Genomic DNA, 17,594 nt, shown 5'->3' with positions numbered 1-17,594 from the left:
ATACCCTTCCGTCCTTCAATAAACCCAGTTGATAGTCAGCGCTTGTCTTGTCGTTGTCCCGCCTTTTTTGCGCTGTTCACCAGTATCTTTTAATCATCTCAGCGCTTGAAAATTGCACTTTATAAACTGCTACCAGGTATGTATTTTCATGGTTGCCAGATGAGTCTACCATCTCATACAGGTGTGTTCCCACACCAATAAATTCTACTTTAAAATGTTCTACCCGACTTCTTGGCACCACACCTGGCTAAACGGTAATTTCGGAAAAGAACTATCGATTGCCGCAAAGAAAATATGGCCGATAAAATTCAGTAGACTGACCCTTTAAGCCTCCTCCAAATTTTTTAATGCGAAAGCATTATAGGTATAGCTCATCGGCAATGGAACCCGGCGTCCGGCGTTCTTGACTAGCAGCAGGGGTCCCCGTTGAAAAACTTCAGATGACGTCACCCTTGTCTCGCCTGACGTCAGCGTGGGCCATGAGATAAAGTGGTGACCAGGAAGCCTCTGACGTCATCAGCAAAAAAAAATTTATTCCCAAGGTGCGGGACTAGAACCAAGGGCCTTCGACTCCGTGCTGAGCACTCAACCCATAGGCATTCTTTTTTTTAATTTTCGCGGGTTTCCAATATCTTGAGTGAGTCCCAAACCATTTCCAGAGGGGCAAAGACCAGAGAAAAATGGGAACTGGAAGAAATAAATCGTTCATTTACATTTTTTCTCATCTGCCTGCACTGCGTTGTACAACCGCAAGAACATTCGTACTGGTAGCGCTTGCACATTTACACGACTATGGGTTATACAACCTGCCTACATTTATTTACATGTACATCCTGTGCATCAGTATATAGTGTGTTATACCTAAGACTTCACACAGTTTTTTTTTAAATAGGCTTTTAAGTTAGAAGAGCGCTGTTTCGGCACCGCATTGTCAGCGGTGTAGTACATGAGAATACAGATAACATGTCCTAAATAGCAGACTGGTTAGCTAATATTAAATAGTTAACTTTTCAGCTATTGCTGCCATGTTCCCTAATTATTTAGAGGCGTGCAGCTCGCCGTTTTTTTTTTGTTTACTGCGCACTGCACCATGCTCACGATGTATAATACCGACCCATTTTAATCATTCACGCTTTTTTTCTCTCATTCTTGTTTTTCCAGTATTTATATTATGTATGAAGTGAACCCTTGTACAACTTTGTTATCTGCTCTCCCTCCCTATATAATGCCCAGCCGGACCCTTAGGGTAATGAAATAAATAAATAAACAAAGTAAGTAATACCCATACTAGATTTTAGAATTTCGAAAATGCGGTTATCTTCGGCGATATGGCCCAACAAATTTTGACTACATTGAGCCAGAATGGATGCCCTTTCGAGAAGATTGCGGGCAAAGCAACTTCTCTAGTGCTCATAACTCGTCGCAATTGGCAAAATTTTTTGAGCCACAGCGTCGACGATAACCGCGTTTTCGAAATTCTAAAAGCTGATATGGATAATACTTACGATGGGCTATACGCCTCTCAATAATTCGGGAAATTATAAGTAATAGCTAAAAAATTAACTACTCATTATTAGTTCGCCGGCCTGCTACTTAAGACGTCTTTGCTGTATTCTCATGTACTACACCTCTGACAATACTATGCTGAAAAAAGTGCTCTTCTAACTCAAAAACCCTATTTTTAAAAATCGCGTAAAGTCTGAGGTAAAACAACCTGTAATGGTGCCAGGCATTTACAATCGGTGACAAGAGTAACTGACCCCCCCTCCAAGTTCCAAACCTTGCCACAAACACCCTGTAATGGTAACATGCATGTACAATCGGTGACAAGGGTAACTGACCCCCCTCCAAGTTCCAAACCTTGCCGCAAACATGCATGTACAATCGGTGACAAGAGTAACTGACCCCCCTCCAAGCTCCAAAATTGCCGCAAGCACCCTGTAATGGTAACATGCATGTACAATCGGTGACAAGGGTAACGACCCCCCTCCAAGTTCCAAACCTTGCCGCAAACACCCTGTAATGGTGACATGCATGTACAATCGGTGACAAGGGTAACTGACCCCCCTCCAAGTTCCAAATCTTGCCGCAAACATGCATGTACAATCGGTGACAAGAGTATCTGACCCCCCTCCAAGTTCCAAACCTTGCCGCAAACACCCTGTAATCGTGACATGCATGTACAATCGGTGACAAGGGTAACTGACCCCCCTCCAAGTTCCAAACCTTGCCCCGCAAACATGCATGTACAATCGGTGACAAGAGTAACTGACCCCCCCCCCCTCCAAATTCCAAAAGTTGCCGCACTGCGTGCGGGCACCACCTGATGATGCACTCCTGGTGCCAGCACCAGCACGCGCCGGTCCTCAATGTGGGCGGAGCTTCACTGCAGCCTTAAGTTGTGCCTTCAGAAAGTGTCTACTCTGCAGGCGCTAATCAACGCGTCGTCATCCCCCACCGCACGTGAATGGTTCCTCCCCGGTGAAAACACGCTCGCACCCCCCCCCCCCCCCCTTCCGGTACAATCGCCGGGTGATTCAGCGCAGCGACGGGCGCCACGGCTTCCCTTCACTGCCGGGAACTGGCACTCGCCGTCCGGGCGGCAGCATTGAAAGAAGGCCGCCTGTGGCAGCGAGACAGTGGAGCCGGCACTGGGTCTCCCGCGCTTGTCATGCACCGGCGATCACGAACTCCCTCACGCTCATTGTTTCCGCACGACCGGATGCGGATGCGTTCTGCAGTGGCACACACATGGTGTGCGCGGTTCACGCGATCAACCACACCGATAGAACCCTTTGCTGCGGAGCTCCCCTTTCTTCAAACAGCGGTTGTGTGGTCTCTAACTTGGCGTCGTTTCGTATTTGCTTTTCTTTTATGCTTTCTGTAAGCGTGTTGTGGCGCATGATGCAACGGTTGCAGCGTTAATGAAACGTGAGTAGCTTACAGGAGCGAATGTAGAGTAATTCACAACCATTGAGATCCATGTAATGAGCTCCAAGGCCAACCTTCGGTGCTCTCTACTTTGTCCATTTGTAACGAATTGTATGTGCTTTGCTTTCTGCCGTAGTTGATCCACCACTTAAAGATTCCCAGTCTAATCGCCCCCTAGTCTCTTATTATCATGTCGTGTCGAACGAAGCGTGTGTGTTTCCAGCATCTCCGCAAAGTAAAGACCAGGAAGCTGAAGCCCTATCCAGATGCCATTTTGGTAGCATCCTGCGAGCGCAGTTCACTTCTGTATGCAACCCCTCCTTGATTTCAATGGCAAACATATCAGAAGAATGAATCCTTTTCCTACTACCATTTCTTATAGTGTCTCTTTGTTGGTCCTAATTCGTGCGTGATCCGTATGTACATTTGAAGAGGAAGCACACCGTCACTAGCAACATACCACTGAAAATGAGTGACCAAATTGGCATGATGCGGTTCTTTATACAGAGCATTTCACCATCGGATTAAAGAGCATTCAATCCATTCGCTGTGTAGTTCACCCGCTTAAGAGTAGTAACCATTGTTTAAAGTTTTATTTTGTCTGTATTATGAACCAAAGTTGTTACTGTATATACTTTTTGTTCTGTTTTTTTTTCACAGATATCGTTTCTCCTGCTGTTTTGTAAGTTGCATTTTTATGCAAACTAATTGATGCACTGCCCTTCACTGTTTATGATTTTGCCGCACTTGCTTTCCACTACGACGTCCCCCCGAGAGTCGTATACTATGGGACCCCTTCTGTACTAATTTTGTTGTATTCAGTATTATTGTGTGCGTTACTGAATAAATTTGAAGCTTTAAAAATCTGCCTATTGCGTATGCCAGCAGTGCGACGATGTACAGTACGGTCCATTGTTAAACGGAACATGCGATCGCATGGCCTCCGCGCTTCACGAAGGCCTGCTGCCTAGATGCGGTGAGAACAGGCGGCATGAAGCGCATGCGCGGAAAGAGCAGCCGCCATGCTTACTGCGCATGCGTTTTGTGCCGATAACTCCCACAAATTTATTTGTTGAATCATGCATTACTAATCCGCGAACTTGACCGCTACGGTTTCCGAGGTCACGCGGGATCCCTTGTACAGTCTTACTTGAGTAATCGCAGACAAGCTGTCAGTAATAATGGGTATATATCGGAAATAGAATCACTTCACCGCGGTGTTCCCCAGGGAAGCATACTGGTTCCTTTTCTTTTTAATATTTTTATTAATGATATTGTGCAAATCGCCCCTGCAAAATACATAATATATGCTGACGATACCAGTATATATTTTTCAGGAACTCAAGTAGATACTTTAATAGATACAGTGAATTCTACCCTCTCAAATTTATATGAATGGACAAAAAAAATGGTTTACAGGTAAATGTCGCGAAAACAAAAGCAGTTACTTTTAGAGCAAAAAATAAGAAAGTTACACTTGTAAAAGACATTTGCTTCAATAATGCTCATGTAGATATAGTACCTACATTTATAACACTGGGGCGTTCTATTTAATGAAAAAATTACTTGGGATGACCATGCCTATTTTATTGCCAGCAAACTGTCGCAAATTATTGGTTTAATTTGCAGATATCGCCAACTACTGCCAACAAGAGCATTGCTGGCCATATATCATTCACTCTTTAGTGCTCGCCTCAATTACTGTAATTTAGTGTGGGGAAAAACTTCGCAAAAAAACATCAATAAGCTACTCGTATTACACAAAAATTTTATCAGAATAATTGAAAATTTTTCTAGAACATTCCATACACAAGAACTTTTTTATAAATACAAAATACTCCCGGTAACTAAATTGTACACCTTTCGCCTCAGCCACGCACTGAAGCGCGAAATTATTAATCACACGTCCTTCCTTCATGAACTCTCCAACATTGAAGTAAGCTATAAAGTACACAACACAAGAAACGTCGATCAGTGGCACATTAAAACATACAGAACAACATATGGCTGTCAAACACTTGAAAACATATTACCGCGTCTACTAAATGCTCTTCGTGTCAGTGACATTGACCTAAAAACCACCTCACACAGAAAGGTTTTAGAATATTTTTTTTTATTTACAGATACTGCATTGAATCTGTGAACCGAATTGACTGTATTGCACTCTTCATTGCTTTGTTTGTCATTTTGTTTTTCTTGCGGAAAGTACCTGTCGCGATTTTTTTGCAATATTGTATTTAGTTTGAAAGTGTGGCACGGTTTTGTTGCCAAAGTTCGCAGCTGGGTGTCCATGGCCAAGTCAAGCGGTCCAAGAGGCCGCTTTCACTATGGGCACCCTGTCACCATGTATATTGTGGTGGTAAATAAATAAATAAATAAATAAATAACCTTGAAATAAAATTCTCGGCGGCAGCACTCCGCAAAGCGGGGAGGCCACGTGATCGCATGTTTCCTTTAAGAGTGGACCGTACTGTACTCTACCAGGTAAACATGTGTTCGAATGATTAAGCATATGCGACATTCATAAAGTCACACGAACGTCTGAAACTACCTACGGCCACGCACCAGCCCCATGCTCAGTGTGTACTATGACCAGAAAGAGCCCCATCGCTCCCGTAAGTGGCGCCACATCGCGGACAGTACATGAAACAGAACTGTACAGCGTGGTCCAGTTGCGAACAGAGTGAAGAGGCTGGCAATGTAACCATAATGAATGCATTGTTGTCTTACAGTGAGATCTGTGTATTATGAGGGGTCTCCTGGAATAAATTTTAGCGACGATGCTAAAACTTGTCCGAGCGCGCGCGGAAGCTGGTTGTCTAGTCGCAGAGGCCTGACGTCACCGTTGGGAGCTAGTGGCAGCAGCCAGGCGCATGGCGTGACGTCATACTAGTTGTACTATAAAACCAGTGCGGAGCGCAAGCCTGTTACCGTCGCCATTTAGTATGGAAGAGCCACAGCAGCAGCAAGAGGAGGATAAAAGCTACGCCATATAGCTGAACCAACCAGATACGCTTGAGCTCTACTATAGGTAAACCACAGCTCTTACTATGGTTTAGCTTAGTTTACCCGCTGATTTTTATCTTAGCTCGATTCGCTCACCTTCGACGTCGATGGTTCCCTCTAGCTGGACGGCCATGCGCACCAGTAGAGGTCGGAAGTGCTTCTCGTTGAAGGTGCGTAGCCGGTTGTGGGACATGTTGAGCACCTTGAAGTTCTCGTTGTGGAAGGCGTCGTCGGCGATGATCACGATCTGGTTGTGCGACAGGTCGAGCACCATGTCGTTGTTGGGCTTGACGTGCACGGCGAACGCGTGGTTGTTGAGCACCTTGAGCTTGTTGTTGCGCAGGTTCAGCTCCTCCAGGAAGGGCACGTAGTAGAAGGCGTAGTTGCCCACGTACGCGATCTTGTTGAACGACAGGTCAACCTTCTTCAGGCCAGGGTTGTACCTGCGTGACCAGGCGGAGGGGATGTAGTTGGTGCTGCTGAAGTGAACTTAGACGTTAGCTAATGGACGTCGATGCTGTAGCCTCAGTCATCATCATCATCAGTCTGACTATGCTCACCACAGGACAAAGGCCTCTCCCATGTCTCTGCAATTAACCCTGTCCTTTGCCAGCTACGGCCACCGTAGCCCCGCAAAACTTCATAATCTCATCCGCCCACCTAACTTTCTGCCGCCCCCTGCAACGCTTGCCTTCTCTTGGAATCCACTCAGTTACCCTTCAGGACCAGCGGTTATCTTGCCTTCGCATTACATGCACTGCCCAAGCCCACTTCTTCCTCTTGATTTCGACTAGGATGTCATTAATCCGCGTTTGTTCCCTCACCCACTCCGCCCGCTTTCGATCTCTTAACATTACACCTATCATTTTCCTTTCCATAGCTCGCTGAGTTTTCCTTGACTTGAGCTAAACCCTCTTTGCTAGCCTCCACGTTTCTGTCCCACAGGTGAGTAACGGTAAGATACAGCTGTTGTATACTTTTCTCTTGAGGGATATTGGTAAGCTGCCATTCATGATCTGAGAGAACCTGCCATATGCGCCCCACTCCATTCTTATTCTTCTAGAATGGGGTGGAGCCTCAGTATATCAGCACATGTCCCAGCTCCATATCCAACGTTTTTGAAGAAGCATTATGACTACTGGAAAATTATAAGGTACTGTTATGGAAATATTAAAGGTAATGGTCTATTTCTTTCTATGTGTTGCAAAATCTTTCCTTTTAAGATCTTCCATAGCTCGCATAGAGCAGTTAAGAATACCATACAAAAACCTATGAGAAACGCTTTTGAGGATCGCAAAAACGTTAATACCTAAAAAATGCGCGCCTGTCGACGGGAAATCTGCGAATATATTGATCTTTGATGTAAACCATATGAAAATATTGCGTTCATAAACTCTTTCCCTGATCAAAAATACTTTTGTCCAGAATTGTTGGGTATAGTGTTTTGCTTAATAAGTCTAGGCAAAATATGTCGACTTGAAGAGTACTTTCTGTAGTCATTGTGTTACGGGCAGCGACATACTTTTAATTGATTTTTGGTCGTCTTACCGTACTTCTGAATCCCACCATATTTGCAGAGAAGGGTTGCTTATGATGCATGCTTATATATGGCAATTAAGTAATGACACTCAGTGCAATAATAAATGGCGATATTCGGCCAGGAACATTCTAGGTATCCGGCCCACCTAAGGACACTCGATAAAATTATGCTGATATTTATGCATACCTGTTACATTAGTGGAGCGCTTAAGGTTTAATACAGAAGATCCCAAAGCTGTTCGAGAAAACACCGGCTTAAATGCATCTTACCTTTTAACCATCCCGGTATGCAGCTATCTAACCCCACAATCTAACTACTCCGGGGACGGAGGTATTGTTGTTTCTACTTGTCTTGCCTATTTCCAAAAGCCTCTTGGAATACACTTTCATTATTATTTAGAGCAGCGAAATCTTTTTTTATTGCTTTTACTCTTGCCACTTACGCTTGCTCGTTCAGGAGGCTGCTGTGTTTACAATATTTGCAACAAGCATTCGTCTGACTCCATATGTGTCTACGTATTTCACCATTAACACACGCTTTTTTCTAGTTAATTGTTGTTGATGTTTGTAGAACCTACTAAGACACAAACCTCCAAACCTAGGTCAGGAAGAACTTCGTGCGGAGGTGGACCGCAAAAAGTCAGGGCAACTAGTTTTAGGCAAGTGCATAAACCTAACCTAAGAAAAAGCTTAGTCTGCACAGATGGCGTCTAAGTTCCCCCTCCTCGTTTAGAAGTGCTCTAGGTGAATACTTTCGGGCGTTAGCCTACACCATTTACATTCAAGTCTCAAACAAAAGTGCTGTGATCACTTAAAGTCGGAACACAATGACATTAGGTACAACATTTCGATGATTACGTAACACGAGCTCAAGTGTAATATCCAGTCTTGTCGGCTTCTGAACATACTGAGTAGAACCGAAAATACCCCATACATCCGTAAAGTTAATGTTGGGGTTCGTGGTTTCGCGCGTTCCTGGAAACTCTATTAAAATCTTGAAACTGTGATTTCATTATAGTCAAAATTGCGGCAGAATGTACCAAATACGAGCGTATCGTCTTCTCGGATAGCAACTGAGCACTGTTCCGCTTGAAATTCAGATTGAAATTTCTTGCTGTTGAACACGCTTGAGATTCGATGTGTTTTCCGGTGCCTATTTTTGACACTGTGATGAAAAGTATGGCTTAGTGGGAAAACTGCAGCAATAGGCACTAAGCCGGCGTAGGTGCATCGGGAAAAATTAGGGCCAATGAAAGATTAGCTGAGTTCGTCCTCTAGACCACGCTCGCGAAAGGGCACTTCCTTTCCGGCGTCAGTTTCGGAAGAAGTATACCCATAGATAACATTGCATTATAAATAGATCACATTTTGTTCGTTTTGCCATGATGATTAGTAATTAACTTAAGCAATCACATTTGCTTCTTTCTTATATTTTGGTTCATATCCGGTTTCACATCCTGCACCAACACCTTGTTCGAAATCCAAAGGGTGCCAACCTGAAGGCGTAGTCCGGCACGGCTTTGAGGTTATTGTAATGCAGCGAGAGACTCTCCAGCTTGGGGAACGTGGAGACGTTCTGGAAGGGGAACGACTTGAGCTCGCAGTGGACGATCTCCAGCCGCCGGAGGGTGTCGCGCGAGGGCTCCAGGGCGCCGTCGTCCACCTGGACTACGGTGGACTTCTTCACCTGGATGTACTCGAAGCGGAGGCTGCCGAACATGCCCCGCTCCAGCGCCATCACCTTGGCGTTGGACATGCTGAACTTGCCGTAGTCCAGGCTGTGGCTCGACACCCGGGAGGCCACCTGGAACAAAGTCGTTATAGCGATGCAGACGAACTGTTTAAAATGTGCGCGTTCGAGCAGTTCCAGCATGGGAGGGGGGTGGGGCTTGTGGAAGTCGCCATACTTATTGACCGGCCATCGGCTAAGAAAAGCTACTCGACCACACAACTCATACACTGCTGGGTATACAAACTAATTTTAACCCTGAAGAATAAATATACGTTCATTCTCTTGGATGCCGCATATTGCTTTGAAGATTCAGGTGTGCCGCAAGAAATCGGGTATAAAGCGAACATCTCCCTTTAAATCAAGCTGATAGTACAACAAAACACACGGAACTAACACTATAGGCGGTTGAAAGAGCACCGTCGTCTGACAATTATTGGGCTTCACCGTTCCGATTTTCGGTCTACCAATTTAATATACTGCAAAAGATATGTTGATACCATGTGGATATATTATTCTAGAGTATAATGTATTAGGACATGCACTAAGAAACTACATCGCGCTCCGATGGAACAACAAAGCACAGTGATGAGGCGGACGGCGATCCACTTAGTACTTAAAGTGGACAGTTAGGTGGCCTTAGGTGTGCAGAATCAGTGGGCACGTAGGAGCACGTGGTTGGAGTCACCAGCAAGTCAGTACGCAAAGTGAGGGATTTCCTCACCATTATCAACGCTATCATCGTCATCTAGTAGTTTTCATTTTTCTTGCGGTATTTTCAATGTCTTCTTATATTATTCAAATATTAAATATTTTCATTTAATATGTATTTGTGTTCCCGCCAAGTCATGATTTTGCAATGGACATCACAGTACATGTCTATAATTTAAACTGATTTTAGTTCAAAGGGATAGAGTAACTACCGTGAGTAAAAACCGTCGACTGCTAGGCTGCACAACGCTAATAAGAACACTAGAAGAATGAAGCCTTTCTTTTGTCCATTAAAATCCCAATGAAAGAAAAAAAATGAACACTATACTCGGATGCAATTCAAGAACGAAGCGACAGTTGCCCCTCAAACGAAGCGTTCCAGCCAATGGCGTTGACCGATTTTGATGACCCCACGGTCATTCCGACTACGCCGAGATTAATCCGCTTCTATCTGCGACCTTCTGTAATTTCAAGCTTGCGGATGCAAGCTGATTAATCCCGACGCCATGAAAATTGGGTGACGCTATTGGCTGAAGGGCCTCCTTTGAGGAGCATTTGCTGCTCCTTTCTTCAGTTGTATCCGGCAATAGATGACTTCAGCCACGAGTTAGCGTTTTGCGCAACGACTGCAGTTCTATAGACATCACCGCGTTCTAGTTAAGCCTGAACGAGCCTTAAAAGAGTAGCGCCCACTAACAGCGCTGAATGGTGAGATTGGTGGCGTCGAAACCACCGCATGGCTGACTGTTAAGCCTGTTTCACATGCAAGCGAATATGGTAGCGAATCCTGCCGCCGCGACGGAAAAACCTGTTTTGAGTCGTCGCTGCGACGAGCGGCGAGGTTTCAACAAGTTGGAAATTTTCGCAGCGACGCGTCGCTCAATCGCTCAGTCGCTTGCATGTGAACCGGCCTTTAGACGTCTATAAGGCACATGGTCCTTGCGCTTTGGAACCCTGTGCGAAAATCGCCTGCATCAACCCTGTTCGGCTCCATTAGTGTGAGAGTATCTCAGAACAGTCTCCAACATGGTGTTAGAGGAAGAGATTGATACATGACGGCACACAGTTCCGCAGGGGCTGCCCGGGACGTTGAGAGGAAGGACGTGTTAAGAGAGAGGGGGACGCTCTCACCCTCTCCACCTGGCGCGTCGAGATGAGCCCGTCGCAGGTGAGCACGGTGAAGGTGTTGGGACCCGAGCACCGGCAGGGCATGGTCACGCTGTCGGGAGGGCAGCAGCGCGAGAATGCGTTGCACATGGCGTAGAACATGGCCGCCGACAGCACGGGCGCCATTACCTGCGCACACGGAGGGACTCCTTCGCCATTGCGTACACCCTCTCACGCGGCAAGCAATGTGCAAGTACGGTTTATCAGGCAGTCAACTTTGTGGCTTAGGGATCAGAACTACTCATACGACGGATGTGACACGAGTGGACAAGCGCTACCTGCCTAATATAGATATTTCAGAACGCATATAGCGAAGTTTTCAGAGCGAAGTTTTTGTTCTCTACGCTTTGCGTATGTAATTGTCTGATTACATTATATATCTGTCTCATATTTTGGTGTACAAGTTTTAGTGCACCTGTCTATAATCTTGTTATGCGGCGGTTGAATTTTTTTGGAGGAGAAATTCGAGACCCGTGTACTGTGCGATGTCAGTGCACGTTATAGAACCCCAGGTGGTCGAAATTTCCGGAGCCCTCCACTACGGCGTCCCTCATAGCCTTAGTCGCTTTAGGACGTTAAACCCCATAAACCAACCAACCATAATCTTGTTATATTTCATTTTCTATTGGGTATATTGTCTGTTTAGATTCTCGGTGCCGCCTGGCGACACCCTACAAGCTTACGTGTGGCTTTGATGTGCTCGTACGGGTCTGTAAATATAATATGAATAAAGTTTATTGTTATTAATATTATTATATTATTATTATATAAATGTATTTGCTTAGTGGTTTGTCTCTTTGTTTGTTTACTTGTTTATTTTTGTTCGGTTGTCTGCTTCCTGCCTCGTTTGTTTGTTTTTTTGTCATAGCGCCAAGCGTCCTGAAGTTGAACGGGAGAGTTGTTCTAACAACAATGCGCAATAACAATATACCAATAAATGGACGCTACTGAGAAAAGGAACGTTGAAATCGGCGGCTCACACACACACAAACATGCACGAGCACAAGTAAGAGCAGCAATAAAAACAAGCACTGCATACTTTCATTTGTTCGAGCTCACACACACACAAGCATGCATGCAAACAAGTAAGAGCAGCAATAAAAACAAACAATGCGTACTTTCATTCGTTCGAGGTCAGTGACACTATAAATGAAAGCTGTTTTTTTTTTCTGCACAAAAGATTACGATATATCTACCCAATACATATATGCTTTGAGTGTGTCCCGTGCAAGAGCAATAATATTCATGGTGACAAGAAAATCCGAACAGTGCTAGACGTCTGGATCAGAAACAGGAGGAGATAAATTGGGCGCTAAACTTACAACTCCTCCTCCGGGTCCGGTTGTCTAGCGCTGTTTGAATTTTCTGGTCACCTTGGAACACCAACTCGCCCCATCTGCCGTCCTTCCAATAATATTAAGGCGAAAGCCTTTAATGCCTCATACTGTCGTTAGCAGACGCGTCGGCAGCCGTGTCGACAGACGCGTCGGCAGGAATGTCGACAGACGCGTCGGCAGAAGTGTCGACAGACGCGTCGGCAGGAGTGTAGACAGACGCGTCGGCAGCCGTGTCGACAGACGAGTCGGAGAGATTTGTCCGCCTTTCGGCGTCACTGCTTAGAAACTGCGCCGAGGGTGGGAATCGAACCGGGGCATTTGGCATTTGAAGAGTCGACGCTACCATTCCGCCACGAAGACTCAAGGTTCCAGCATGAATAAAGGCGCATCTAGTAAATGCATAGGTTTCATAAATAAAATAAAAGGAATAAAGTCAAGGAAAGGAAAATAAAAATCAGAAAATAAGCAAAAATAAAAACAAAATAAAAAGAATGTGAAAATAAAAGTAAAAAACATTAAAAATAAGAAAAGGAGCAAAAACAAAAGAATATGAACATAAAAAAGTAAACAAAAACAAACAGTGCGTCAGGAAACGCTTTCGCCTTGCAGCACTTTAGAGAGCCAAGTGCCCCCTGAATTTTTCAACTTTATAACACTGTAGCCCAAAAAGCTCCAACTTGCTGCACTCTACTTCGTTTGAAGTCTGGTTACGACAGCGATAGGAACACTCCTAAAATCTTAGTGTCGCTCTTAACCCAGCATGTCTATGCAGTGCTGTAGGGGAGTGACTTGGTGTAGGAATTTTTTTTTTCTCTCTCTCTCTCTCGAAGGTCTTTCCATTCGTTACATGCAAGAGGAATGAGCGTGTACAAATGTGTTTATTTATTTATCCACATACCCTAAAGTGCTCATGGGGCATTACGTTTAGGAGGAATAGAATACTAGGCACGAAAACAAACAATGATAAACAAGAATAATGGAAAACAAGCATGCGTCAAATATTTCACTTCAACAAAAGATTGCAGTATGGGACCAAATCCATCGCGGCTGCTGACTGATGCGATGTTTTCCGGAAGTTTGCTCGAGCAACGAACAGCGAGAAAGAGCGGTGAATGACGATGGATGACGAATGACGATAGAATTGTGGCTCAGTGGTTAGGACGCTCGGCTACCGAGCCGGAGTACCCTGGTTCGAACATTGCCGTGGCGGCAGCGTTTCGATGGAGGCGAAACTCAAAAGACGCCCGTGTGCTGTGCGATGTCAGCGCTCGTTAATTATCCACAAATTATTCGGGAGACCTCCACTACGGCACCTCCTTCTTTCTTCTTTCACTTCAACCTTCCTCTCTTCCCTTATAGCGCGGTTGAGCTGTCCGCCAAGAAGTGAGAGAGTTAATGCGCCATTTCCTTTCCTTAAAAGCAATTTTTTTTTGCTCAAAACCACTAGCTATTAGAAAAGTGCTCCGCAGGCACTACTCCCAGCTCAGCTATCATAGTCCATTGGGGAAGAGAGATCTGGAGGAGAATCAATTAATTTATTGCGTAATGACTAAGATAAACGTAGTGAACTCAGCGAACATGCGAGGTCTTTCTATTAAAAAGCAAGCAAAACAAATTTTGACAAGATTCAGGCTATGTTCTCCGTATTTACAGTGGTGATGCGGTTATAATTTGACTTAAACGAGCCGAAATATTCTGCGCTAGCTCAAAGCTTATTGCTTACGCCAGAGCTGTTGGGGTTTCAAACTGGCGCAGTGTATTTTAGTTTCTTCTGTACAAGCAGTTATACTGCAAAGGACGTTAATAGAGTTTCGTATAGGTGCCTGAGCTTTCCAGATGATGATTATTTGTTCTGCAAATGGACATGCGTTAAAGCGGTAAGCACGCATGGGTTTCAACATTTAGTCTTTAGATCTGTTAAGCATTTACTGTACCCAGGAAGTATATTATTTAAACAATATTGAAGGCCGCATAATTTTTCGTCGTAACAAGCAAGTTCGCGATAAACAAAATTTATCTGCATGTAATTGCACGGGGTGAAGAAATGGCACCGATTAAAATATATTAAAAAGTAATTAATGCAAATTGGACGTATTAATACACAGTATATTAACAAAGTGCAGAAAAAGCTACCGATCAATACCGAGCCTTGCGGCATGCGTGACATGGCGTTAAAGACCAATCCCATCTGTGTTAAAGGAACTTTAGGAACAAACTCAAGTTGGCTGTACCGACAGATAGCATTATTCTTACGACAAAGGTGCAACTTTCACTAATAACTGAGCTTTTACAACCTAGAAAAGGCCAAGAAATGCAGTGCATATGGCGTCATCACCGGCCAATTTCACAAGTAAACTCCATGCGTCGACATACTTTTTGTGCACAGATCCCAGAGGATCCGCCACCCGCTTCGAAGCTATGATCACGGAGTCCTTTTTACTGTAGACATCAAGAGTTGAAACCAAGTACCAGCAAAAGTATTAGATCTAATGTCAGTAATAAATGCATATGTTGGTGACGGACACAATTCGACTTGTTGAGAAAGAGCCGTAGAATTGATTTTCGCTAATAACAGTAATGGGATACAGTCGTCGTCAGTGCCCGTTTAAGAGTGACATATTTGTGACGTCCACTAAAGAAACACAAGGTAACTTATAAACACCAAAAGAGCACGACCGCAGCACGCGCCAGAACACGCCATTTACGGCACGAGTGACAGTCAGAAACAATGCCGGAAAAACCGATTCTTTCCCCGACAGCAATATTGGTGACCCGCTTGGCCACTGCTCAGTGTTGTTCGATGTAATCCGGATAATATACTTGACAGCGCCTATGTTCCTGGCAATAAACACAGCTTAGCGCTTGTCCCTCGAGTTTCCTCATTCCTATGTACAGTTATACGCTTCAGGTTACACGTGACAAGGCTGAAACGAAGGAGGAAAAAAAGACGGTTCCGCCTTCTAAGCAGACGTCCTATACAGCGGATGTAAAGTGCATCCAGTCCAGAGAGCAAGACTGAAGTATGTCAGTCATTAGCGTCACAAAGCACAGGTAGATAGCGGTTCCACACGCAGGTTTATCGCCGCTGGCTGCAATATGATGTTCAGTCTTGTGACTGCGAGCTATTGCACCTTGGGATAGAATAGTCAACTTTTCACTGGTGAATAAACTTCAATAATTAGAGACAGTTGGATCCCATTAGCAGCGCTTCTCATCTTGCATTCGCAGCTCTTCCCGCTCTCGGCTCCGTCACGCACAATTATGCCACGCGGCAAAATGACGCATTGGAAAGCCGGTATATGCAAACGTAGTGCCGAATATGCATTTCTCTTCGCAGTGAGTTTCACGGTTTTCTGTTTGTTTTACCGTAACTTCGTGACCACGGAAAAATACACTATGTCTAAAAAGAGTGGTTCCCATTTGCCAAATAATGAGTTCCTAACGTAAGCTGCTTTAAAACTGCCTTTCAGAGAAGTTAGGTAGCAGGTTATGTGTCGTGTTACTTAGAAGCTGAATTGCAAGTTGCATGAATTGCAGTTTGTATCAAGAACTTTTAACTGCGAGTAGTAAACGCCCGCAGCAAACAACTTGAACAGTTTATGCAATCCTCGAAAACCTCAGTTAAAATATTCGCCTCAAAGCAAAAAGTTTACTGGATATAAATGCGAAAATTAGCAGTGCCTAAAAAGTTACTAAATTTACTTCAATCAGTTTTCCTTTTTTTTTACTCGTTCGAAACTATCAAGCTATTAAGGCGAAATAAAAGAAGCCACAAACCTTAGCCTCGTACCAGCGGCGCAGACCAGACGCCATGTCCGCAACCGTCAGGGGCGATAACAACACGACACACGACGTCTTTTTTTCTCCCGTAGCGAGGACACCTTGACACCTCACTATTGGACGCCGTCTCAGGGACGCCTCAGAAGTGTGTATGCCACTACCTGGTGAGCCAGGAGTTTACCTATACGGGCACACCGCGCAGAGCTCTCCGGCATCGCGAGCAAATACACGTACTCACTCTCGCTAAACCGAAGTGTCCCCGCAGAGAACCCTCAGCGGGCGGCGATGGCCCGACGGCGCGACTTCGAGGGCCGTCGAAGCACGAACCAAGGTTACGGGAGGCGGTGGCTGGCTGGTGCTCGCGGGAGCCCGACGGCTTGGCCGCTTTCCTCGTAGACTCAGCCGCGCGCGCGGTCCTCTCTCTACGCGCCGAAGTCGCTGAACAAACAGGGGGCCGTGCCGCGAGGTTCGGGAATTCCAGCGCTGCTAACACCGCCGACGGGGCCCAGCTGCGAAGTGTATAGGGGATGCGCAGATACATATATGGCATATCCGTGCGCCGGGAACGACAGCGCCACAATAGGAAGCTTTAGAACACCGTCGTTACTTCGTACGGTTGCAAACACCGTACACTAAAAGAAAGGGTAGTGTTTCACGCATGCTTTCTTTCCCCGTACACTACACGCAACAAGATATAGTGGGCGAGGATACTTTGTTATCTGGCCTCGTTGTGCTGAATATCAATTCGCGAAACTGTGCGACCTTGAGTTGGTTTAAAATCGAAGGTTTTAACACTGGAAGCTTTAGGATGACGAAGTTTTGTAATTAGGTTGTGACCTAAACAGTTAGCGCATATTTCCGAGCGGTCGTGTGCCCTCATGCATTTCCATGAATGGCAAAATGTGCACTGCGTCAGCTTGCTACACTTTTACGCTTGGCTGTGACTCGAAAAGGACAATAATGGTGCGGTCTGTTAACAAAGCTTAATGATAGCGCTTGCAGGAATGAATTTACCGGACGAAGCCGAAAGTAGAGCTTTCACGAGGTCCAGAAGAGTGAAAATACGGGCTGGTTGGTACATGTTTGAAGAATTGGAAAAAACAGCGCAACGGAAGACGAGGATCCATGAGGATCTGAGCAGTAAAGCGACCACCGGGTAATGGTAAGGATGACTTCTGGACAGTCGCCAGCAGTCAAATAGAGCTCCGGCATATGTACCGATCGATGTGTGAGGCGTGATTGGTTAGAATTAGCCTTTAGAAATGACTTACGTAGTGCAGACAAATCCCAAAAAAGGAAACAAGACGGGGAATGAGCCTGGCATTCATGCAATGAGCAATTACTCTTTTCGCTAGGACAGTACGCCATCACCAGTGTTCGTCTGTTGTTCCGAG

The 17,594-nt window shown here is 45.1% G+C and overlaps 1 protein-coding gene across 4 annotated transcripts in view; it reads right to left on the bottom strand.

Annotated features, from left to right (window-relative positions):
- LOC149336729 (uncharacterized) overlaps window positions 1-17,594 on the bottom strand; it is a 47,834-nt gene that overhangs the window by 19,657 nt on the left and 10,583 nt on the right. For 2 of the 4 annotated variants that reach the window (XM_089553081.1, XM_089553083.1), the window contains exons 2-4: window positions 11,048-11,212; window positions 8,973-9,280; window positions 6,034-6,380 (exon numbers count right to left, since the gene is read on the bottom strand). In XM_089553081.1, coding sequence (XP_089409207.1) covers window positions 6,034-6,380; window positions 8,973-9,280; window positions 11,048-11,212 — 820 coding nt within the window. Of the gene's footprint in view, window positions 1-6,033; window positions 6,381-8,972; window positions 9,281-11,047; window positions 11,213-16,197; window positions 16,395-16,438; window positions 16,694-17,594 lie in introns of those variants that run through there. The other 2 variants (XM_089553082.1, XM_089553079.1) reach the window with 2 other exon arrangements.

This window comes from Amblyomma mixtum, chromosome 7 (assembly GCF_055824585.1).
Source record: "Amblyomma mixtum isolate Tamu chromosome 7, ASM5582458v1, whole genome shotgun sequence".
In the NCBI taxonomy this organism is placed as follows: Eukaryota; Metazoa; Arthropoda; class Arachnida; order Ixodida; family Ixodidae; genus Amblyomma; species Amblyomma mixtum.
The sequence above is the reverse complement of the archived record's forward strand: the minus strand, read 5'-3'. Positions and strand labels throughout refer to the sequence as shown.